This window comes from Pezoporus wallicus, unplaced genomic scaffold, assembly GCF_028554395.1.
Source record: "Pezoporus wallicus isolate ANWC-B61680 ecotype Strahan unplaced genomic scaffold, APGP_CSIRO_Pwel_v1 contig_1876, whole genome shotgun sequence".
NCBI classification, from domain to species: Eukaryota; Metazoa; Chordata; class Aves; order Psittaciformes; family Psittacidae; genus Pezoporus; species Pezoporus wallicus.
The window spans coordinates 1,686,872-1,713,164 of NW_026638337.1; the positions used below are offsets into that span (position 1 = coordinate 1,686,872).

The following is a 26,293-nucleotide window of genomic DNA, read 5'->3' on the forward strand; positions in this document are numbered from 1 at the left end:
AGAAAAATAAGAAAACTAAGTCATTCATCAAAGACAAGGCTGATGGAAACTTCTGATAATACAGGAAGTAAACTAATCAAACAGAAGCAGCAGTTTAGACAAAGCAGTAAAACTAGAACTGCTTATTCCCTCTAGCAGTATGCAAGCTTATATAGCTGATGCTAACTGGACAGCTATATGACCCAAATTATGCATGTCCTGCAAATTTATTCTCATTTAAATTTCATGCTTCAAAAAATAAGATCTTTAAACTACAGCTGAACATCTTAACTATACTGCTTAAATTTACTTACCAAACATCTTACTGGTCTGAAGCACGCAGCAAGATACGAACGCAACTTCTAACTTTTAGGTTCTATGTATTAGTTGCATTAAAAAAAAAAAAAAAAATTCTGATACCATTTCATGAAGTGTAACAAACTAGCTAGCAATTTACTAAAAATCTGAAACAACGGGATACCTTCATTCTAGGTTCATCATCATCATCATCATCAAAGGTTATTAAAAAACTATGCCAGACAGTCAAAATTTTTAACCCCCACCAACTCACTGAACAGCAGACTCCTACATTTCTGGTACATCCTTTTTGACAAAATAAGTAATTTTCCTTGTTTGTGAGAAAGCAGGACTAATCCAAATACCTGTGATAGGTATTTCACATTATTTTATTATTTTACATATAAACAGTGCAGTGTAAAAAACTTTTGAGATGTATGTATGACCATGACTGTCATATCCACATGAAATATTAATATACCACGAAACAAAAATATGTTACACAGACAGTAATTCCACCATGTTTTCACCTACCATGTCATTGTACTTACCTTGGAATATGGCTTTATAAATTAAGCAGTTTACAAGAAATGTTTGATACAGTGCCAAGTTGCAAAGCAAAGCATTCATTTTTTGTTGTGTCCTTTGCAAATACCGACAACATGCTTTGCATATAAAAAATACCAATAATTTATTAAAAATACAGCTCAAAAGTGCTGCATCATTTTAAAACACCATGAATTTGTTTATATTTAAATACAGATTTCAGTTAAAGAAAACTTAAATATCAATTAAATATTGCTAAAAAATTAAATCTATTTCCTTTAAAAACTGAAGATGGAAGGTACCAACAGATATAACATCAACTTTCAATAATCTGCTCTTTTTTGTCAAACCTTAACACATTGTGAGTTTTACATAAAGCAGCAAGAAATTTTATCACTTTATTATGGCTTAAGGTAATATAGAGTAAATAAAATGAGTCTTTCTAAAACCTTTTTATCTTCCACTTGAAATATGCTTGCATGTTCAAATGGAAAACTTTCGGATAATTAAAGTACTACTGATCATTTACAATGATTACTGTGACTCTTCCGAGACACGGAAAGAGATAACCATGAAAACTAAAATACAGTCAAGTAACTGGTATGAACAAGAGACAATGAGGGAAGACAATCGCTATAGCAGGAAAGCTTTTTTTACATATAGACATAATTTTATATATTAGCAATCCATGCACTACTGAAGTATTTTAAATAATTTTGCAAGTAATTAAAACAATTACCAAAATGTGAAACTGCACACTTCAACTTTTACAGTCAACAGAAGTGTTTCTGAAAATGTTATTGCAGATATACATCAAGTTGTACAAAGTTAATTTGCACAGTAAGTGTACAAAAAATATTTCATTATATACCTGGACTTTCAACTTTCATGGTATTCAAGCTTTAAAGATGATGTAATTTATAGGGCCTATTGAAAAATTGTCTGTAAGTAAAAGAAATTATGCTGGCTTTGGAATTTGCAAAATTCTGATTACTATTACACCAAATTAGTGATAGAAAACCATGAAAATTCTTTTACTACATACTCATGTTCCTGACAAACCCTCCTATTCAGGATTTACTCAGTGTATAAGGAAATCAAATGTAGTTAGGTTATTTCAGGTAGCAGGGTAGTAATAATGCTCATGTGCATAAAATCCTGAAAGCATGAAAATAATAAGACTGTTGCACTGAACTACTAAAACAACATAGAGGAGAAAAATGATTTATTAATACAACAGGCTGTTAGAAAGCAAGCAAAGTGAAAACTTACAAAGTCATTATTTTAAGAGAAAAAGGGAAGTAAATTAGTCTATCTCCATGCTGGCTTATTCTTTGTTATGTGCTCATCAGATTACATTGGCTATGCCGAAACTGGGAACATAACTGGTTTTACAGAATTATATGCACCATTTATATTGAATTGATGCATTTCAACTGTGGACTGGGACTTGACAGCCTACTGCTTTAATACTTCATTTTTATTATAAATAAAATAATTTGACTTAGAAAATGTATCTGTGAAATTTTGGGTGTTTAGTGCTAAAATTTAGAGGGTTTTAGTCAGCACAAAGAAGTTGGTGTGCAACTACCATCACAGTTTATAAACTACCACTGAGAACAAATAAAAAAGTAGTTCAGTTTGTACAGTTTAAGGCTGGCAAATACTGTACTGGCAAATACTGCTTCAGTTGCCAGATAAGCTTCTAAGACAAAAAAAAAAACAAACCAAACCAAATACCACAACTGAAGAGAAAATACATGCCAGAATGATGCCGACTGGTAATACATGCAAAAGAGAACAAAAGAACACTCCAGGACAAAACTGTTTTCAAAAACGTCTCCTAAAAGAAGACTAGATGACAATCATTAAAACAGGTTATTACATAAATCATCTCCTCTTCTGGGGCTTTATTTATCTTTTAAAAGAAGATCTCCAATATGACCTCTTTAAAAACACTGCTCAACAGTTACTTTACGTATGACAACATCATTGTCTTTGGTTTATGAAGGAAGACTGCTATATGTCATACTGTATTAAATATTTTACCAAAATCAAAGTTCTTACAACTGTAATAAATATAGTTTGAAAAAAAAACACCATTAAATGTACAATTTTATTTACACACAAGTCCATTAAAGGAGCAACCTCCAGATGAAAATAGTCTCGAAAGAGGCCTATTTAAAACACAGAAGATCCACTACTTTACTGGAGGTGATGATGTGTTTTAGAAGGGCAAGTAACAGATTTTTATTAACTGACTGCAACTGTTATCGGCTACTGGAAATACTGAAAGAATTCCGTAAGTCTGTATTGCCTCCCCACCTATGTCTTCGTTGCAGAGGTGGCCTTTGAGTGTTTTTGTGGGGAGGTACCACTGAATTCATGACAATAGGTATGGATATTTGATATTCATATCGTTCCAACATCTGAGCAATCTTCTCACGAGTGACCCCATGTTTATTCCTCCTACAAAAATAAAAATTTAAATAAATTGTTTGGTATGTTTATAGGTCTACACTCTTTAAGAAAAATAAATAAATCCTTTAATTTCACATTTTTTCTTTTTGCTTTTCATATTTGAAACTTCACTTTTATTACACTACACCTTCATTCCCTCAGTATTCAATTTGTGTTAAAGTTTTAACAATTCACTACTGCATATGTTAAATAATAGAAAAAACTACAGTCATTCTTCATACAGAAACGTGATGTTATTCTCTAGGAGTATGTACCTAAATAAACCTAGAAAGACTTTGTGTTCTATTTATTCATCAGGTTTCACAAGATATACTAGCTATGTGAGTAGAGGGATGGAAAATATTACAGATCAATACTTAGGAAGGCAATGTTCGAAGTAGCTGCTTCAGTGAGAACTTGGCCTATTAAGAACCTGAGACATTAGACATTACATTAGAATGTATCCATCTCCTTAGTACTTAAGGAATAGGATCTTAAGATCCATGTTAGCAAAAAATTTCAGTCTCTGCCATTAAAGAAAGCCACGAGTGTCATGCACACACTGTCACAGAATTGCCAGCACTGTAACAGAACTGAACCTAAAAGAACAGATACAAAAATAAAAAAAGTTTTGATAGAGTAGACAAGCATTTATCTTAACCCAATACATTCTTATTACTATGAAACCTTGTCCAAGCTGAATTATTTCCAAGTGATACCAATAGTGAATATAAGCCTGCATCTTTGTTCTTTCTGCTGCAGACAGAGAAAGCTTGGGCCTCCTTACCAACTTGCTCAGTTTTATAGGAGAGAAATCAATACTGGAAGCAAACAGACTATACTGGAAAGAGAATACTCTACACAGATATAGACTGATTCCCTCCTTTCTTCCCCCTCTCCTCTCCTCCTCCTCCAACCTCCTGTGAGTTTCTGGGAAGAAAAGACTTAGAGTAAAGTACTTCCCTCAGACACTCTTCCCTAAGACAACATCAGATACTGGAGTGTCATCCAGGGGCAGCAGCATGTTGAACTTATCAGTTAACAAAGTCTTAACAGTTTTGACTTTCTTCACAAATATAAAAAAGGTTAACAGTAGAGAAAAAAGCCAATCTCCTAGGAATATAGAGATTCTATAAAGCACTTGACTCTCATGACAGAAAAAAAACAAAACACAAAACCCTCAAAAACAAACAAAACCAGCCAACCAACCAAGAATAAGTCCAAGTCCTTTCATGTCATATGGTGGAAGCATAGCGTTACTCAATGTTTTCCATATCTTAGTGCTCCTAGAAAAAGATTACAGTTCAAGTGCTCTAGGCATAAAGCTCCCACTCATCCACAACTGGACTTGTGTATAAACACTTCATAAATGAGCAAGTACTTTTCCTTAAAGAGCAAGGCAGGATACTAAAATCACCGAAATCAAAACCACATCAAACATAGAAATTAATTTTAAAAATTAAATAAATCTGCTGCATAGTGTCACTTAATACTGGGATCTCCCCCTCAGGCATGTCTTCACTCATGCTTTGGAGGCTTGGCTATGCTGAAAGAGCATAAAGCCATCTATCCTTAACCAATTAGATGTACCAGCAAATGCTCCTAACAGTTACATTTTGGAAGCTGGTTTTGCTTGGAGGAACACAATCTATTGATAAAAGCAAAGTTCTGTCACTATTAAATCCTTCTACCCTAGAAAAATCTTATATACCAATTCACTGGCAAAGTAATCTTGCACAGACATGACTACTTAAAAGAATCAGCACAAGTTTAATGAAGTCAGTATCAACTTGCAGTTTTATGATCATACAAAGGAGAAAGGATTATATTAAACATGTTTGCATTTCACTTCCATGTGAAGTTACATAGCAGGTAACTTTACAATTAGATCAACATCCACCCCCACATACAGATTATACACAGGATACCTGTTAGTCCCTAAAACCTTGAATCAAATGTCTAGTATATTTTTTAAAAAAGTTCTAGTCCCCAACTGACCAGCTACTCAGAAAGACACAAACATGACACAAGGGATTTCTTTCATCCAACACCAATTAAACACTGAATAAAATTTAAAAAACCTTCTCTTATACCAGTGATTTTGACACTCATTAGTTCTTTCACCTGCAGTTTTTTGAAGATTTCCTAAAGATGGGATCAAAATACAAAATTCTTTCTAAAAATGTATAAAGAAGTTTTGAGCACTACTGCAAGTCATGTCTGTGGAGTCAAAATATTTTTACAGAAGTTCTGTGCACAAAACTAAACTAAAAGCAAAATCACTCATGAATGACTCTAATCTGTACCTCACAGGCACACTGAAGAATAAGATACTGATACCTAGTTCATGCTAAAAAATGTGTCACATTCTTGACATCAAGAATTCACCCAGTAATGACCTAGAAAGCCTTTCCATGGACTTCTCAAACACACTAAGCAGTGGCAGAAACAACTGCTAGTGCTGTTACTTCTAACACTGCTAGTGTTGATACTTCTAACAAGAAGTATCTAGAAATGCACCTGACTTCTAGAATATAGGCAGATCACTCGAGAAAAGTTACAAACATTCTAGGCAGCACCACTAAAAACAAATCAGAAGACTGTATCTAAAATATAAGAAAAGTCTTTTTGCTAATTAAAGTAGGATGTAGGGTATTTTTCATTCCAACTACCAGAAACAGAATCTTAAGTGATCCTGTTTAGAATTCTAATGTACGAATGCAGACAACTAATTAAATTATCCAAATTTATTCTTAGCACAGTATTTGCCCAGGCACTGCACAAAATGTTTAGCTTAAAATTCATAAGGGGAATCCCAAAACTACAATATCATCTCTATTGTTATCTATTTCCTAAACATGCAAATATGGGGAAGAGAGAAGAGGCGAGAAACAACATGCAAAAAACCCCAAACCTTAGAAATTGAGCCTTCTCCCCAAACAAATGAAAGCTCCCATCACCACCTTTCCTAAACTCTCAGAAAACAAAGTTTCCAGACAATGGGCCTCTATTCAAGTATTTAAAGCAACTGGAGCTTCTGAAACATCTCTAGGAAGCTCATAGGAACTGTTGGCAGCCCTTCACAATTCAAGTGGTTTCGTTTTGTTTTGGAAAAGACAAATTTTACTTTACAATAAAATTCAATGGTAACAACACTTCATGTTTATCCTGTTACCTGTTAAGACCATGTGAAAATACAAATTTTCCTGGAAAATTAGTCTCTCCCATGCAACGGATATCTCACACTGAACATCCTAAAAACATCTGATGACCAGGACAGCTTCCTAACTTGGCTGTGCTGCACCCAGAATTAGACAAACTTACTAGAATCCATCCTGCAGACAGAGGACTTCATCTCTAAAAATAAGCTACTGGTAGCTTAGGAGCAAAAGGTGAAACTTCACAATATTTATAAACATGAAGTATAATTCAGTAATGTAACTATTATACACACATACTTCGTACATTGTAGAGGCTACTTTACAAATCTGAAACACCTACAAGCCATGTCAGCTGGAAGCACATAAAATAACAATCAGTAAGCGAACTTTGCAATCAACCATGAAGATACTACGTTCCAAACAATGAAATTTTCCTAAGTTGGTTTGATACCTCATAGATTCCTAAAGCAGATATATCTTAGATGAGGCATCAACCAGGAATATTAAGCAGCTTCTCAGGAACTCTCACAACTCACAAGTCCAATGACCTATGTCCAACAGTACTTTAAGTCAGGTACTCTGAAGACTGGGGACAATTTCACAAAATCTTGCAATAAAATAATCTAAAATATGAGCTCTCTTTTTACCCTTTACACTCCTTCCAAAAGGTGTAATCTCTTTTTGTCTTCTACCTATTTCTTGTCATCAGTGCTTTGTAGCAACAAATTTCTAAGAATAATTATTGATTATAATAGCAGGAATCATTTTTCTACTCATGTCCAAAAAAATTTGAATATTGACTTTTTGGGCCAACAAGACCTCTACGTATTTGTCTGTTTGTCCATTATATTTTCATGTACAGATACATCTCAAAACGTGTATTTAAATAAAATAAATTTTATACTAGTAGGTGGATATTTAAAAAAGCATAAGATACTGAATAAAATACGAAGTATTACATATATGTGCATATTTATCTGCCTTTCTATCTTGATATATAACTACAACAATTTTTGTAATATAAACCTTACTTTTCTAATTCTTCAGGATCAAACTTCCACCAAGTATCTGGCTCATGGAACTCCACTCTGTATCCCTTTTCTAGAGCCTGCAGCAAGCAAAGAAAAATTCAAGGTATGTGTATCATGATTATATAAAATGTAACAAAAGCTTTAAAGGACAATATAATAAACAGATGTAGTTAACACTGCGGTGGTAGCATGCTAAATTTCACTTACCCCCAACCTGACTTAACGTTCATTCCAGGCTAAACAGATTAGATCGAGTCCATCTTTACACTAGTCTGAATTATTGCCATACCAATTACTGATCATATCAATAAGCTGTCTATTTTTAGAAACTTGACTAAGGAAAATGTATCTGGACAAAACACACCAACTTATACATATGAAGGCAAGGTGAAAACTTGTCACAGATGTTAAACCCACACAACAAAACCTACCACTTCCACATATGGCTTCATTTCCCAGGCTTGAGTATTAGTGTTGTCTATTATAACTGGAGATTTTCCCTGCTCCATTGCTTGCTTTGCTGCAATGGAAAATAGTGCAAGTTAATAAACAACTATGTAACTTTAATAAATGATAAATGTAAGTAAACAGTTCCAGATGTTTTTTGCACTAATCTAGTCTGACTGTTCTAAGAGAAGGAATAAAAGCACTGAAAGGCAGAGACAAGAATGGAAAGAACTAGAAGCAAGAAGGGCATAAACAGGTGGTGCTGAATTGATGCAAAGGGGTAAATGGGAAGTGTAGAAGTCAAAGCAACACAATGAAACTGCTCAAAGTTTTGCTGAGTATATTGATCCCAGCATGATACCGTATCCTGATTCCAGCTTTACCAGCACTGCTGGATAACACATGGTGCATTCATAACTGAGACCTGCGGTTAGGTATTGCAGTCCTTCTCTAACAAACTGCTAAGAAATAGGTGATTTTCACAGAAAGGCATCATGTATCTGAAATATTTTCGAGATCCATTAAAAAAAATAAAAAATTACAGTCATGCTGTCTCCACCTCAATAATGTTTGAACTCACTGGCCAGCTTCTAGCAAATCCAAAAGAGGGCAAAAGCTTCAGGAATAACATGCTGCTTCCAAGTTCTAGAAAATAGCAACTGATAAAAAGGCACATCCAAATTAGCATCTCTACTGATGGAAAGACAGATCGAGCACAGCCACATGCAGTTTGTTTGGCAGGACACTTCCACAGTAGCATGCTTTTAACTTTGGACTAGAAAGATGTTACTGCTTCTTACTCAGCAGAACTGTCCTAGGGCTTACAGTGCAGAGGTGACATCGGTTGGAGGACCATAGGAAACAAAATATGCAAATGTGCTGGATACCTGAGATACATCAGCTCCACAGCACAAAAAAGATTTTAATGTTAACCTGATGCCTAAAGCTGTTTCTCTTCGTAAGACCAAGACTGCTTTAGTCTTGATAAATTAGTGAAGTATCTCTCCCTAATGCCTAAACCTAACTCTGATCTTGAGATCAGACATTCTTCTAAGCTCCTTACACAGTCCAGAAAGCATTAACAGAGGACTCCTAACTCACATTACTAGGATTTGTCCCTAAAACCCCTACATTGCACAACCAGCTTTTTGGGGCACGTCTAGAGAGCATGATGATGACATTCAGCTTCTACATAATGCTTCACAGAAGACTTGTCCAAAAAAGTGAAAAACTCGAGTTCTATACCCTTATCAGCTTGATATCCACCTCCATTTTATACAAACGTGGACAGCAGTTTAGCTGTTCTTACCAGAAGTTTAGAGGAACTCCTACAGAGGAGAGTACCTCTCAAGAGACAGTACTTGAGTATCCCACTTCTGGGACAAATGGACTACTTCAATTTTCATAGTTTTACTTCCTTCACCTTTTTTATTCTGAAAGCAAGACCTCTGCCATTACTTGCCAAAAGGGACACAACTTTTACATCTTTAGAAAAGAACTACTCTGTGCATGGATCAGTAAATTAAGTTCTTTTTGCAGAAGAAAAACCCTAAGTTATTGGAGAGATGTAGGGATTTATCTTGATGGAAATCAATCCATACAATGGGAAGAAATTAAGTTAAATGAACAGGCTGGAAAGTAGCTTTGTAGACAGAAGGGAGGAAAAAAAGCAAAGATAAAGCATGTTCCAAGAGAGCGCTAAGAATTGATGGAAAAAGCTATTAAAAACTGAAAAATATATTAACATGGCACAAATGATATTTCTGAAACCCAAATCTAGAAAAGAAAGCTGGTAGGACGACAGAAACAAGAGAAAAATCCTGAAATACGCATTTCAGAAAGATTCATAAAGATAGCAAGAAAACAGCTGATTCTGCAATGAAGATAATGGGACCATCATTAATCTGCAAAAGCCTGTGAAGCAAGATTATATTACAGCTATAGCCCACTTACATATTTTACCATTTTGTCTTAACTTTGGATCCGAGTGCTAAGTGTGCTGATGTAGCACCTTACATAAAGCTTTGTTTAAAAGTAAAAAGCTATTAATTTATTACCACTGTCAAAACCAAACCAAACAAAAAGAGTTAAAAAAGCAGATAAACCCAACTTGACCCATCAACTCAACGATGTTAAAAACGTACTAAAGACAGCCAAAAGTTCCAGTAGAAGCGGCAGGATGAACTAAAATTGGAAACAATTAGAAAATCCACAAAAGTGAATGTAAAGGGCCTAAACACCTGAAAGACTGACATTGACTGACAACTGAAATTACAGTGGTAAATTAATTCTAAGATTACCTAATGTTTGTGCACTTAACCTTACAACCTTCACATTAAATGTGTATGTGTTTTAAGTATTAAGGGTATGTAATTCACTATCTTATTAATATTTGAGAGCTTGAGATTATGTTCATCTATTCTTTTTTTCCTAATAGGTCTGACTCGCGACTATTTTTTTCCCCTTGTATTTACTATATCATAGATTCATTCCCTCCCCAAAAATGGGGCGTGGGGGGGAAGATAACTTTAACAGAATAATTTTCTCATTTGTGAAGAAAGTAAATTTTTGATTTTTCCATAATTCTGACATGATTCTGAAGCTCTAGCTAAATATGTTGTCACTTGAATTTAAAAAGAAATATATATACATACGTGTATCTCATGTAGCTGATATAATCTTTATGAAACTTTAATTTAGACCTACCCTTCAGAATTCCAACCGTCAGGATTACCATTCCCCAGCAGTTCACATTTCATGTATTACAAAAATCCACACACAAATGAAACCAAGACCTTCTCAAGTACTTCAAGTTCGAGAGCTCTACCTAGTCAAAGCAGGAGGCAGGAACTGACTGTAACTTCAACCCAAAGTTATTCTGGAGAATGTTTCAGAGGGGGTGTTCTATACAGCACGGCACAGCTGTTCTTGTTCTTGCTATCAAAATCACTGAATAACTAAATTACATACTGTTCAGGTTATCAAAACCACAGTGTAACTAACTGGTACAGAAATAGAGAAGTCTTAATATCAAGTCAGAAACAGCCAGAAATCATTATCAAGTGAGAACTGCCCAGTAGTCTTATAATTGTTGAGCCCTCTCACCTGTAAACTGCTACCTTAGGCTCCTACTGGGAACTTCAAAGCATTTATTATTGCTGCACTACACCCTCAGAAGTGCTCTTTATAACTGATATTCTAATGACTGCTCTAAAAATTTACTTCACTGTTCATACAGAAATGTTCCCCTGATGTATCATCAATTTTGCATTAGGATGAGAAGGGGAGGAAAGGGGAGGAAAGGGGAGAATATTTTTTTCCCTTGGTCCTCCATATCTTTTGATGCAAAGAAGTAGTCCTTTAGACAGAAAGCAAGCTTCTGCTTGAGGAAATGCAGCACAGACAATAATCTGCATGCACAGACAATGGAGTTGTTCAGTTTGTCCACTCCTTAAAGCAGACCAGATTATGAGATTCTTGAAGAACTGCTACACAAAGGCCAAGATTCTGTCTGCTACCCTTCCTACCCTAATTATTTACTTCCTTACCAATTAAACCCAACCTTTAGACACTGCTAGGTATCAAGAAAAATTACTATTAAAACTTTTAATCTACTCAACTGAACTAAAATCTTCCTCAGAAAAGTTCTTCCATAAATTTTGGATGAAGCTCAGATTAGGAAAGATACTGGGGAAAAAAAAAAAAAAAGATACTCTGCTGTTGGCAGAATTTAAAAGGTTCAATTCTGCCATCGAGATACTAATATCAAATGTAACAAATCAGCAGGTCATAGCAGAAAGAAAAGAGAATTTCTAATTTTAACTGTAAGCCTTCTATAAGTTCAAAATTTAATGTATATGTATATACACACATTAATTAAAAGGAACACTTTAAATATATACATCTATATATCCTATACCAATATATATACAGGTATATCCTTTTCATACAGACTGCTAACACACATGCACATTATGCTACACTTCTATCTTCTACATATAAGCATAATTTAATAGGATTCCTTCTATGCATTCAAACCTCTCTTCTGGTTCCAGTTATGGGCATCACCAAGCTGAGCAGCATTATATGTATATCCATCTTGTTGACGAAAATAATCATCGGTGCTGAACACAATGCCATCATGACTTTGACCAAGCAGAACACTGTTAAACAATGGAAAACACAAAAATATTTTAAATTCTATTTTTCAGATAGCTGAAAATAGACCCATGTCAAGAAAACCTCACAGAATATTTTCTCAAAACCTCTTAATTTTTAGAGTTGAGGGGGCACACAACAACCAAATCCACATTAATCCATCCCAATAAACAACCCTCATCCTGCCAAATGTAAACATTTGTTTTCAGAAAGTCCTTGGAAATTAGGGGTTAAGGGAAAACCTTGTAAAATTGAGACAAAAGTACAGTTCTGTTTAGAGTCTGACCTACATAATAAGTCTGAATAAGTGAGATTACAAAACCTCCTTGATTATATTTTGGTTTTGATAGTGAATTTAAATTTGAAAATACAAAGCAGTCAGCACCACAGAGTATTTGTAGCCCATTGCTACAGCAAGATATCACTGTCCTATGGAAATTCAGGCAACTATTTCAGCTCAGAAATTGGCAATATACCCAAAGCCTACAAAATCCAAATTGTACCAGAACTATATGGGATTGCACATTTGCGTAGGTGGCAGGAACAGAAAAGAACTGGCCAAATCCCAAATAATGTAAGGGAAGAAATGTATGTTAGTTTGAAGTTACCAAGCTTTCCTATGTATCTGCAGGAGACCTACTTAAGTTTAATTCCTACACAAGGAATTTGCTGTGTTCTGCCACCTGCACTAACAGATCTGTTATGGATCAAAGTTTAATGACTATTAACTTACATTCCTACGCATTTATTGTCCCATGACTATGTTGTTGGTTATTTTTGCTTCTAAAATACAGAATCTGTAACAACAAAATTCAGATTACTGAGGACCAGAAGAAACTACTAATGATGCAACTGTCAAGTAACATGATCAAGGCTGCATATAAGCTGGTTTTGACTTCTTGCTCCTTCTCCCTTTTCCTGAGTATTAAGGTTACCTTAGGGCAAACAGTAATGCTATTTCAGAAAGCAGAGCATAATACACCAAAAATATGCCCACTTCTTTTGGACACTGAACAATAATGACTTTTGTTAGAGCCTGTGTCTTTATTAATGGTGTATTACATTGGTTTATGAGAGCACAGAAGGATTCAAAGCCTAATTTTGTTCCAAGTAGATAAAATAGCACCAGTAAAGCATATACCACACACAACAGCATTTTTTCATATCTGTTCCTCTCTGGTATGAAGTACTTAACAGTAATTCATGTTCATTAAGTTACTTGGACATGATTTCACACATGGTCCAATTTTCTTATTTAAAGTATGCTACATTTGCAAAGCATAATGCTATAAAAACTGGATCCATCTTCCACATCCACTTTTTGTGTATACAAATTTGGAATAGTAAGGACCATCTGCCTTAATAAAAGAGATAGCAAATAGTAACTAGGATTCTTCTCCTAGCGGAGTACACAGACACAGCCCTGCAGCTCCTGAGAACCCAATCATCAGGCTTCCACAGGAATTATATACGAACTGATGAATCAAAACTAATGGGACTAATAGGGCATTCATTTTTTTTTCTAGGAACTGACTCTGTTTGCTCAGTCTTCTGGAGAATAATTCACTTAAATCTATTCTATCTTCCAAACATCATTAGCAACAATAAAGAAACAATGACAAGAGTTACGGAATCCTGTAAACCATCAAAAGAGTTTATTCTTGAGATATTTTGTTATTATTCCCCAAAGTTCAGAATACACCACATTTTATTTATGAACCTATATTACTGATACAACAGACTTAATACAGTAAACTATGTTTGTAAGAAAAATCCTAAAACTACAGAATTTGTGAAGGCAAAGTGACTACCAAAGAAGCCAGAGTAACAGAATCATACCCTATACACAACATATAAGCTATCACAAAGGAAAGATTTTATGAACTGGAGCTTCAGGTATTACAGCAATGATTACAGCCTGTATCTAAATTGTGAAATCATAAAACATAACATTTTAAAAGCCTGACAATTATCCCTTTCAGAATTCACAGTAATTAAACTTGCAAAATTTAAAACACACACTTGTCAACGTCATTTGGAATAATTCACACACATCTCACATGTTTTTGGAAATAAAATGTATCTAAGGCTCATTAACTAGGAAGCAGAAACAACAGGAAGCACATCTATGCAAAGAAAGCGTCATTACTACCTAAACCCACAAAAAAATGATATTCCACTTTTGAGCAGTGAAGAACATACATACATTTCTAATGAGAGTCACATTACAGATTAGTCAGCATCAATAGGTGCACATGCCTGAAATGAGCAGCAGAATTATACAACTGCTGCAATCCAGCTTCTTCACCCTTAATATTCCCTGCAGTTGAACACCTACCTTTGAACATAGTAGAACAGTGAAATAAAAGCAGATAGGAAAATTAAAGCATCCCACCTACCTTTTCCAGACATGCTGTCTGATCTAATAGAGCATATTAGCCCAACATACAGAACTCAACTTGAAACCAAATTACTCATAGTTAATAGTGAGCAAACTGACACACATTTTTTCCAGTGCATACATGTGCACATGCACACAAATCCTGCCTTAATTTTATTTCAAAACTAAAATGGTTTCCCAACCTGCATCCTAGTTAGCCTACTTCAGCAGATTATCTGATAATAAAGATCTCTCAATCTAATAATTCACCTATTTAAAATAGCTAAATATCACAGATGACAAAAGAAAAAGCCAATGACTAAATATTCTAAAATTTGTAGCATTACTAAGCTATGTAAATGCTACTTAAAAAACATGACTTATAACACTGTTCAAAAAAATACATCACACAGTTGTTTCTACATTCAGCTATAAATATCAACTTTCCAACTTTTCTGTTCAGAAGATAGAGCTCTCAAGAAAATGGTCTCAGATACAGATGACTTGATATATTCCTGACAATGGATTTAATTCAAAATGTACTTCTTAAATGACACCAATATTTGTTCTTTCAACTTCATTAAGCTCCTTTTTATTCAAATTCATGTTCAGATATTTATGGAAGAATGGAAAATTGAAATTGCTGTGTAGTTCAGTAGCAAAATACCCTAAAAATCCCAAGTCTGTTTTCTTGTAACTTTTTCCAGCTTTGAAGATCATATTATCATCTACTTCTAATTGTAGCAAACTTTTGTCACTTGAGCTAAAGATACCACTGCTGAGTATCTATCTGGCCAAATTATTTTAGACAATAGTCAATTACTTCCAAAAATCAAAGGAGAAATACAGAATTTTTATCATGTTTCATTATACCAAGCACTTCTCTGAGGAAGTGAAATCTGGCAAAGTACACGTGTTCGCTTTTCCTGCAAGATTTTTTTTGTAAACCTGCCCAAGCTGTAGAATTTTGAAATGTCATGTGCATAGAAAATAAAGCACTCATTTTTGTACAAAGTAAAACAGAAAATAGAAAGATTCTCCCTGCAGTAAACCCATTCCCAAACAGCGCATTCTGGCAGCAGCAGGAAGCTGATTCAGTACCAATACTGCATAATTCTAAGAACACATGTTTTTTTCCCAACACAATCTTAAGAATGGCAAGAGAAGGAACAAAATTGGCCTAAAATAGAAAGGACACGGGAAGCATAGTGGCATAAATATTGGAAATAGAAACTTGGTGCTGGCAGCAGAGCTAACAAATAGGGACATGGCGAAGAGTGAAGTGCAGGGAAGAAGATGGTACAACAAAGATGAGAATGAGATCCCACAAGCTGCTGAAACAGGGACAAGATGAATCTGTGAAGAAAGTGGATGGAGAAGGAACGGAGAAATCACCTTAGAATTTAGGAGCAGATGTGGAGCTAGTAAGCACAGATCAAAAGCCATGGTTGGATAGGAACAGGGAAACAAAACTGGAAGCTGATGGATAGAGACAGGAATTCAAATGAGCTGTGATTATCTAGATCAGGTGAATTCAGGAAATAAGTTGATGAGAGGAGCTCCCCAGCGACCAGAAAACCATTAATGTTACGATCATACTTAGGGTAAATAAAGACAAGGACCCAAGGAACTAAAAGCGTCACCTAATGTCAGTTCTGGAAAGTCAATGGACTGCATGCTCTCTGAATCTATTTCCAAACATGTGAAGGAAATTAAGGTAATCAGGAAGAGCCAATGTGGGTTTTGCAACAGACAAATCATTTGTTATTGACTGAAATGCACTCTCTGATGAAACAACTGCCTTTGTAGATGAGAACAGTGATGAATATAACACAGTTTGAAGTTATCAAGGCTTCTTATCATCTCCCATTCAGTAACAAGCAAAGTACAGCAAGGGATGACAGCAGGACTTTTTCATTATCTTCATCATTAACCTGGATGATGAGGCAAAGAACTTGCAGATGACATCAAATTTGTAGTGATGTCCTACATACCTAACAGCACTTCCATCCAGAAGGCCACTGAGAAACCTGAGTACTAAGCAAAATATCATGAAGCTCAACAAGGAAAGGAGCGAAGCTCTGACACTGGTAAAAAGAAACCTAAGCATTGGTACAGGAGGGAAAGCGACTGCTTGAGCAGCCCTGCTGAAAAGAATGTGTGTATTACAGTGGACATCAAACTGGAGACGAGTGACTGGTGTGCTCTTTATCTAAAGAGCAAACTACATACTGGGTTTTACTAGAGAAAATGTGGCCAGTAGGTCAATAGAAGGTATCATCCTCACTCTACCTGGCTCATGCGTGGTCAGTTCCAAAATACTGCATCCAGTCTGGGGCTTCCCAGTTCAAAAGACATGCTGAAAACCATTAAAGGACTGAACAGATACCTGTCAAGAAGGTTATGGGCACACAGCCTTACAGAGAAGTTAATATCATCTGGGCTTGTTTAGTCTGGCAGTGAAGACAGTAAAAGACCATCTGCTAATTGGCCTATTACAGTAAATAAGCCCATACCTGCACCTGAAGGAAAGCTTCAAAGATGAGGAGCCAGATTCTACCAGGTAACAGCACATGTTATAACACAGGAGAACACACACAAATTGTGGTTTGAGAACTTCAGTTTGGAGATTAGGAAGAGCATCCTTAGTAGGAGGACAGTACTGCACCAGAAAAGTTTGGAGACTGCAGTGTCTCCATACTTGTGGGTTTTTCAAGATCAGGCTAGACAATGACATGGCTGATCCTATCCAGTGATGGTGACAGACCTGCTCCAAGCAGAACGAAGGACCAGCTGAATTCCACAAGCCTCTTCCAAAACACATGCCTGTGATTCCAAGTAGCTGGGATGGAAGAGTTGAAACAAAACACTGTTCCTTAGCGGAAGTTTGGGAGCAGGAGGACAAGCACTTACTTTTACCAAATGCAAACAGGAACTCAAGATTCCTGGGTCCTACTACCGCACTGCTGTCATTTCATACTTGGGAAACCTGCTTGCAAGATGCATCTTATTCCGTTCTAGTACTGATCCACACAGATTATGTCAATTTTCTGCTTTTCTTTAACAACTATTTTGGTAGCATAAGCAGTAGATGTTTGTCTGCAGGTACTAAAACTGCCAGGCCTGCCAAGATATCTTGGGTACTAACATAACTTTAGAAGACTATTTGTTGTCCTGCTCTACACTGCAGAGTTCTATGATGTTAAACAGAAAAACATTCTCAACGTTATTAAGAACAAGAGTTATTAATACTTACATTTTTCCAATAGGAAGCCATTAATTCTGCGATTCCCCCCAAAACAGGTACCTAAGATGCTGATAAATGATTTCATTGCAATTAACAACTGCAGCCAAGCATTGAACAAACAAAACTGCATATAATTGAATACACTGAAAATCAAGTCCCACACAGTTCAAATTCCACACCTAAATTTGGTAACCGTTCTTGACCTTGATCTCATAGTTCCACTTTCCCATCTGTTAAATAAGATTAGTAATTTATCTCACTAGCAAGAGATGAAAAAAGCATTAATATGTGTTCTTAAAATCTGAAGATATTTAGAATCTTTTAGAGAAAACAAGTAACACATTTGGAGAAAGATTCAGAGAGAATTCAGCACATCAAACATGGAAAAGAGATCAGTTTACATCTTTACATTAAGCATCATAATTTCTGCACTGAATGAGGAAGCATTTTTCCACAGGATTGTGGATGGTATTTTTAATTTTCCTTACTGTTTTCATGTCTAAAGGAGTTACTGCAGTAGAATCACAGAATAGTTAGAGTTGAAAAGAACCTTAAAATCATCTAGCTCCAAACCTTCTGCCATGGGCAGGGACAGCTCACACTAAACCATATCACCCAAGGCTCTGCCCATCCTGGCCTTGAACACTGCCAGGGATGGAACATTCACAACCTCCCTGGGCAACCTATTCCAGTGCCTCACCACCCTAACAGAAAAGAACTTCCTCCTTATATCCAATCTAAACTTCCCCTGTTTAAGTTTTAACCTGTTATCCCTTGTCCTGTCACTGCATTCCCTAATGAAGAGTCCCTCCACAGCACCCCTATAGGCCCCTTCAGATACTGGAAGGCTGCTATGAGGTCTCCACGCAGCCTTCTCTTCTCCAGGCAGAACAGCCCCAACTTTCTCAGCCTGTCTTCATACGGGAGGTGCTCCAGTCCCCTGATCATCCTCGTGGCCCTCCTCTGGACTTGTTCCAACACTTCCATGTTCTTTTTATGTTGAGGACAGCAGAACTGCACACAATACTCCAGGTGAGGTCTCACGAGAGCAGAGTAGAGGAGCAGGATCACCTCCTTCAACCTGCTGGTCACGCTCCTTTTGATGCAGCCCAGGATACACTTGGCTTTCTGGGCTGCGAGTGCACACTGAAGCCATCTCATGTTCATTTTCTCATCAACCAACACCCCCAAGTCCTTCTCCGCAGGGCTGCTCTGAATCTCTTTTCTGCCCAACCTGTAGCTGTGCCTGGGATTTCTCCGACCCAGGTGTAGGACCTTGCACTTGGCATGGTTAAACTTCATAAGGTTGGCATCAGTCCACCTTACAAGCGTATCAAGGTCCCTCTGGATGGCATTCCTTCCCTCCAGGGTATCAACTGAACCACACAGCTTGGTGTCATCAGCAAACTTGCTGAGGGTGCACTCAATCCCACTTCCATGTCAGAGACAAAGATGTTAAACAAGACCAGTCCCAACACCTATCCCTGAGGGACACCGCTCGTTACTGGTCTCCAGCTGGACATTGAGCCATTGACCACAACTCTCTGCGTGCAGCCATCCAGCCAGTTCTTTATCCACTGAATGGTCCACCCATCAAATTGATGTCTCTCCAATTTAGAGACAAGGATGTCATGTGGGACAGTGTTGAATGCTTTGCACAAGTCCAGGTAGATGATGTCAACTGTCCATCAGTTCCTGTCCATCAGTTCTGTAGCCCCATCCTAGAAGGCCACCAAATTGGTCAGGCAGGATTTCCCCTTAGTGAAGCCATGCTGGCTGTCACCAACCCCCTCGTTGTTTTTCACGTGCCTTAGCATGCCTTCCAGGAGAATCTGCTCCAAGATTTTGCCAGGCACAGAGGTGAGACTGACTGGTCTGTAATTCCCCGAGTCATCCACTTTCCCCTTCTTGAAAATGGGGGTTATATTTCCCTTTTCCCAGTTGTGGGGAACTTCACCTGACTGCCATGATTTTTCAAATATGATGGCCAGTGGCTTAGCAACTTCATTTGCCAGCTCCTTCAGGACCCGCAAATGGATTTCATCAGGTCCCATGGACTTGGTTTTAAGTTGGTCTTGAACCAGATCCTCTCCTACAGTGGGCCTAGGGTCTTCATTCTCACAGTCCCTGCGTCTACCTTCCAAGAATTGAGTGGTGTGGTCAGTGACTTTGCCAGTGAATACTGATGCAAAGAAGTCATTAAGAACCTCAGCTTTCTCCAAGTCCAGGGTAGCTAGTTATCCCAATAGCTTCTGGAGAGGGCCCACACTGTCCCTAGTCTGTCCTTCATTCAGTACGTACCTAAAGAATCCCCTCATGTTATCCTTAACATTCCTAGCCAAGTTTAATTCTAACTGGTCCTTAGCTTCCCTAATCTGGTCCCTAGCTTCCCAAACAACATTCCTGTATTCTTCCCAGGCCACCTGTCCTTGCTTCCACTTATTATAAGCCTCTTTTTCCCCCTCAAAGTTTCCTCAGCTGCTCCTTATACATCCAAGGAGGTCTCCTGGCCCTCCTGCTGCACTTCCTTCTAGTTGGGACACAACACTCTTGAGCTTGTAGAAGGTGATCCTTGAATATCAAGCAACAGTCTTGGGCCCTCTAGGGCTATATCCCATGGAACCTTACTAAGGAGGTTCCTGAAGAGGCCAAAGTCTGCTCTCTTGAATTCCAGGGCAGTGTGCTTGCTGCATGCTGTTCTCACTGTGCTGAGGATCTCGAACTTGACCATTTCATGACCAGTAATACCCACAAGACACACAGCTTTAAAAATGTACATTTGCAAACCAGAGCAACCATTAACTAGATGGTATTAGAGTTAAAATTACTGGATGAAGCTCTATCAGTAAGTATGATATTGTACAGCACTCACTGTCTGTGCTCTATGGCACCTTAAATGTTTTCTAAACTAAAAAAAACACAACAGTGAAAATCCAAGTTGGAAGTGGTACCTGCTTTTAACCTAATCAGACTTCAACAGTGTATTTTTAATGGAAAATAATACCTTTCATGTGTGTTGTTCACAAATAACCAGAGAAGCTGATAGACCACAGTATGAAAAAGAAAGGCAATGAGATTATGATCAGTTTCATCAACACGCTGAAAACAAATTAAGTATTTCCAGAGTAGCAAAATTCTTCTAACGGTCTTTGAAGATTTCTGAATGAGCATAAAAAAGTAATTCTGGTTCAGTGAAATTAATGCTGTTACATTCAATGGAAGACCTTTTTATATGAAGGAATTTAAAAATAGGGGAAAAAAAAGCAGCAGACATCACATAGTAGTACATCCGAAAGTTTCAGAATAAAAGATTATGCAATTTAGTGGGTACAGAACATTTTAAATTCAACACAAACCAGCTCCTGTTCATCAAAACTTCAAAGAAAACCAAACCCCAAGCAAATACTGTTAATGCTTACGGCCATTTTTCATTAAAAATTAAGCAAACATTACTGCATTTTAATAGCCAACTCTACAAATACCAAAGTTTGCCAAGTGCTTCCAGATATTGTTTTAGTTCTTAAAATTTTTTATGTGAATAAGCTTCTCAAGATTTAAGTCTTTACTTACTGAGAAAGTGTTGTTTTCCCTGAACCAGGCAGGCCTCTTAAGATGAGCAGCAATTTCTGTGAACAGCTAGATCTTTCTTCAGTTAACCGCAAAGAAGAAAAACTGTGCATTCCTCCTGTATTGGCAGCTTTTGGATCCTTCCAACACGCTCCTCTGGTTTCACAGAAACCATTATTTTGGAGTCCATTCTGGTCATTATTTACATTTCTGAAGACCTGAGTAGTACAGGTATCAGCATGACCTGCATTGTTGATACTTTGCTCAAGCAATGAACCATGACTGTTATTATCACTATTTCCATGGTAATCATAGTAATTTTTGTAAGAAAGGTTACCATTCTGAGAAGGGAGAACATCAGTTTTTTGTGGTGGGGAATGAAGTACCTGAAAATGCGACTGATGGTTGAATCTAGGAGGAAAAGGTCCCTGAGGTATTATGAAAGACTCTGCTGACTGCCAAGCAGGTCTGAATTCAGGCACTGAGTAGTTCCAATATTTACAATCCTCTTCTCTATCAAAGGTATTTTCAGTTTTCCAGCCACTTGTTTCCATGACAAACTGCTGCTCATGGCTTGTTTTCCCACTACTCTGTTCTTCAAAGAAACACTGTCCATTCTCGTAATATGGCTGTGGGCTGCCCAACAACATGCATTGACAATCCTCTTGTGACATCTGACTACAGTCATATGGAGTGCATTGTTCCTGAGAAGTTTCAGTTTCTTTTTCCTGAAAACTGGTATCTAAATTTTCACTTTCCAGCTGGTAAATTTCTTTATAGAACTGGTCCAGTTCATCATCTATTTCTGGTACAGCAGAAGTAATAGTCTGTGTCTTCTTTGCCTCCTTTCTTTTAGCTCTGTTTTCATGCACTCCATTCTGGTTTCCCTCACTGCTTTCATTGCAACTGCCAGATTTATCCTGTTTGATACTTTTGTCAGGCTTGTAAATTGGTCCAATAAATTCTGTGCTTGTAAAAAAATCTTCATCCGATGCATTTCTATTTACTGATAATGATGTAATGCTATTTTCAATATTATCTTCACCAACATTATTTGTAATAAAAGGGCCTTTTTCTTCAGCTTTAGTGTCATTTATTGAAGCAAACTGAGGATTTACATTCTGCACAACTTCCGAATGAACTAGGTTATTTTCAGGGAGCACTTTATTCAGTGTTCTCAGGACACCTGTAGGTATTTTCTCTAGCTTCTGCATTTCATATTGTCCTTGGTCATCTGAGGCATACAGTGGTATCGAGTCATATGATGCTGTCTCAGTATCCACTTCTTCCTGAATATCTTTGTTATCATCAGCAGAGAGGTTCTCATAGGCCTCCTCTGTTGACTTCATTTTTTTAGAATATGGTTCAATAATGATTTCATCCTGACACTTCAAGAGAGTTACTCTGCTTTCAGCATGAAGCATCTTAGAAAACAAATAACATATAATCAGCATGCACATTCTAAAAGTAATGTATAAAAAAGCAGAAGTTATTCAGGCCTATGACAAGCATCCTCAGACCCTCCACAGTCACAACTAAAATGTACTCAACCAGAAGAAAAGCAGAAAGCACCAACCAGGAGTATTGTTTAAGCAAAACTGCCACATTATTAAACATCTTTAGTAAATAACTACATTAGTGCTGTACCAGTCCAGCATTCATGCTTTATAACTTAAATAATTTACAAAAAAAATCTAAATGTGAATATTTGAAAAATTAATTACATCAACAACCTTTGCTCTCTACCAACCTATATTAACCCCTCAAGTGTTCTAAATCTTTTATAAGATAAACATGTGCCAATTTCCAATGCACAAACTGATATCTGACATCACTGCTAATATGACCAAAGATAATGAAAATACTTCCGTTACAAGGATTATTTCCTGTGACTGAACAAACTGAAGTCAACTAATTCATTTAACACCACTCAGATACTGGATGGCATTTGTAATTTGGTACTAGTCAAGTAAGACTTAGAATTACATCTGCAGTCTGTTATAATGTTTCTGGGTTTAGAACAACTAAAGATGTTTGTTAGGGACCAAGAACACTTGTTGCACATTTTCTAAAAATAAACACTAAAACCCAATCCCTGCCCCAAACAGACTGCATTCTGAGAATGAGCCAAGAAGTTCCAGAAAGATTCAGAGACAAGAGCAGTTAAAAATAAAGCAAGATGGCACTGACCACTGTGACACACAATCATGCCATTAGCCATCTATTAGAATTACTTGGATTTTCCTTTGTATTCAAGAGGTCTAGACAGACTGTAATAAAACCCAAGTCATTTTATTACGAATCAAGTGCCAAGTATTTTATTCAGCAAATTACACCCCCCCCCATACAAATGCAGCACCTAACCAGAAAGTATTTTTCCTACTAGAGGGTTTATTCTACTTTCTGTGAACATTCCACCTTTCTAGGAGTAAAATAAAAAAAAAAAAAAAAAGTAGCTCATGCCTTTCATTCTGACCAAAAAACTAAGGTTTTTTTGAAGGTTTTTTTTTTTCTCTTTATCTGAAAAGGACCTATATGTAGTATTAAGCAACATTTATTATCTTATGCTTACTTGCAAAACTGACATTACTCTAGGCACATTCTCACCTACTAACCTACTATGCAAAGAAAATCTTGCCATCCTCAGTCTCAAAATGTCTTGACCAAGGAGATTTTACTGTTTGCATTTGACCTCACTACTTGGAAGACAGTATTAATGTCAGAAAGGGGAAAAACATGGCCATGCAACTACCCCTCTTCCTCAGAGCTGGTGGAACAATGCTGTGTGTAGGGTCTCCCCTCTTCTCAAGATACATATATTTCATGTATACCTCTAGTTTCTCAGTTCCTCCTTTTTGAAAATTAAAGAGTATGACACTATATGAATCATGGACTCTATTCTACATCTATCAAAAAAGGGGTTACTCTACCTCCACTCAAAAACAGGACTGGGGGAAAAAAAAATTTAAAAAAATGTTGCTTTATTGGTTTCTATGGCCTCATCTGTCTTCTGGAATGGTGTCTGTGCAAATCCCATATTCTGATGCGGAATAAAAACAGAGCATGTGAACATCTGCCACATGACAGTATTTCTAAAGAGGGAGGATGCTGCTCTGACCGTCCCACACAGGAACATCCTTTCTTGACAATCTTGAAAAGACTTTCTCTGACTACCCTTTGGGACAGTGAAATTGCATGTGAAAGCATCTCCACTTGTATTGCCGAGGAGGAGGACTGACCGGAAAAGTCCACTCTGTGTGACAGCCTTGCCTCTTGAATGCTGATAAGTTGTCACATTTCTGTAAGGAACTATTTGTAAGTATTGCACCTGAGCTGGCACATGTGGCTCACCAGCAACACCAAATTACTACTTTAATTAATCTGACAAACATCCAGAAGACTCAACCAAGTCGGTAAAGGCCTCAAGCTCCACCTGTACACTAAATCTCCAAATGGAAAAAGAAGGCATGTGTGGCAGCAGTTACAGATTGGGGGAACCGGCTGGCATTGCTTGCATGACCATATCTTTGCGGGCACGGGGGTGACAAAGCATGTAAGGCCAGAGTCCCCCACACAGGCAGGCCATCCCTTGCAGGCTGAGGGCGGTGTGGGTGGGCCGCGGCCGCAGGTCGCAGCTCTCGGTAGGTGTGTCAGCCGCTCTCCCACCCTTCCTCCCAGCAGTGTAAGGCACTCACCTCCCCGCCCCCCCCCCCCACTTCCCTCAGCCTACGCCCCATAGCCTCAGCAGCCGTAGCCTTACTGCCCTCTTCCCCGCCCGGCCACGGTCCCTCTTTGCCACCCAGCAGTGGTGGTAACGGCGGAGAAAAGCCCCTTCCCGGCCCCGCTGCACAGAGGCCGCAGCCCCATGCGAGTGAGGAGACGAACCTCAAAGCCAAGCCACCCGCCCGTCTTACGCCGCCCGGGCGAGCCACGTACTCCCCGCAGGCCGAGGGAGAGGAGTGCCGGCCGCCCCTTACCCTCAAGATGGCACCACCTCCTGCGCCCCTTCACCCCGCAGCCTTAGGCTGTTATGGGGCTTGTAGTTCGACCGGGCTGGGCGGGCCGCAGACTGCAAGTACCGGCATCCCCTGCCGGGGCTGCGCTGTTTATTGTTCCGCAGGTCCCGCGCTCGCCGATCAGAGGAGTGGGGTTTAGGCTGTTTCAAGCTATTTCGGGAGCGGTTTTCTCAGCGTGCAGCCTTTTGGGGGGCAGGAGCCGCTTCCGTCATTTCCCAGCGACGGGGGCTGCTGTTTGCCTTGCGGTGTGCTACGCTGATCGGCGATGCTTGATTCCTCAGCTTCGTTCTGGAACATCTGGAGGTTTGCTCTGAGTCTCGGCCGCTGAAGACACGGGGCAGAAGCGCCAGGGAGCAGCCATTTCCCCTCTGTGCCTCTCGGCTCTCCTGCCGGGGCCTAGTGCTGTGCCCACACCGCGTTTTGATGCTGGTGTCTGTGGTATCGCCTGCCTTCCTAAAACTGTCTGATGGTTGGTTTTCATTAATGAAATAAACCTCACAGGCGTATTTTGCCCAGACATTAGGCCTGGCCACGTTAATTCGGATAAAACATGTTCTTTTGGATATGGCCTCAACGGACAACACTTAACTGTAATGGGTTGCGTGTGTCTGTGTACTAGATTAACTTACTCTGACCACTGTGTTGAGGAGAAAATACTTCTACAGAGTTTTAGCGATCAGAACGTTTACTTTGCTTAAAGTGATAATCTCATTTTTGTCTAAGAGCAACAAAGAAAGATTTTATTAACATTACAAAAATCAGGAAGGTGGCTGGTGACAGCCAGCATGGCTTCACTAAGAGGAAATCCTGCCTGACCAACCTGGTGGCCTTCTGTGATGGGGCTACAGAACTGATGGACAGGAACTGATGGACAGTTGACATCATCTACCTGGACTTGTGCAAAGCATTCAACACTGTCCCGCATGACATCCTTGTCTCTAAATTGGAGAGACATCAATTTGATAGGTGGACCATTCAGTGGATAAAGAACTGGCTGGATGGCT

General features: G+C 38.0%; 1 protein-coding gene across 1 annotated transcript; it reads right to left on the reverse strand.

Moving 5' to 3' along the window:
* Positions 1 to 2,030: 2,030 nt before the first annotated feature.
* LOC130599721 (NEDD4-binding protein 2-like 2) lies at positions 2,031 to 25,279 on the reverse strand. The gene is made up of 6 exons (XM_057410420.1): positions 25,159 to 25,279; positions 21,277 to 22,697; positions 11,960 to 12,084; positions 7,906 to 7,994; positions 7,475 to 7,551; positions 2,031 to 3,291 (listed from the first exon to the last, which is right to left on the reverse strand). Exons 2-6 carry the CDS (start codon positions 22,695 to 22,697, stop codon positions 3,093 to 3,095), a joined length of 1,911 nt encoding a protein of 636 aa, XP_057266403.1. The 5' UTR covers positions 25,159 to 25,279; the 3' UTR covers positions 2,031 to 3,092.
* Positions 25,280 to 26,293: the final 1,014 nt, after the last annotated feature.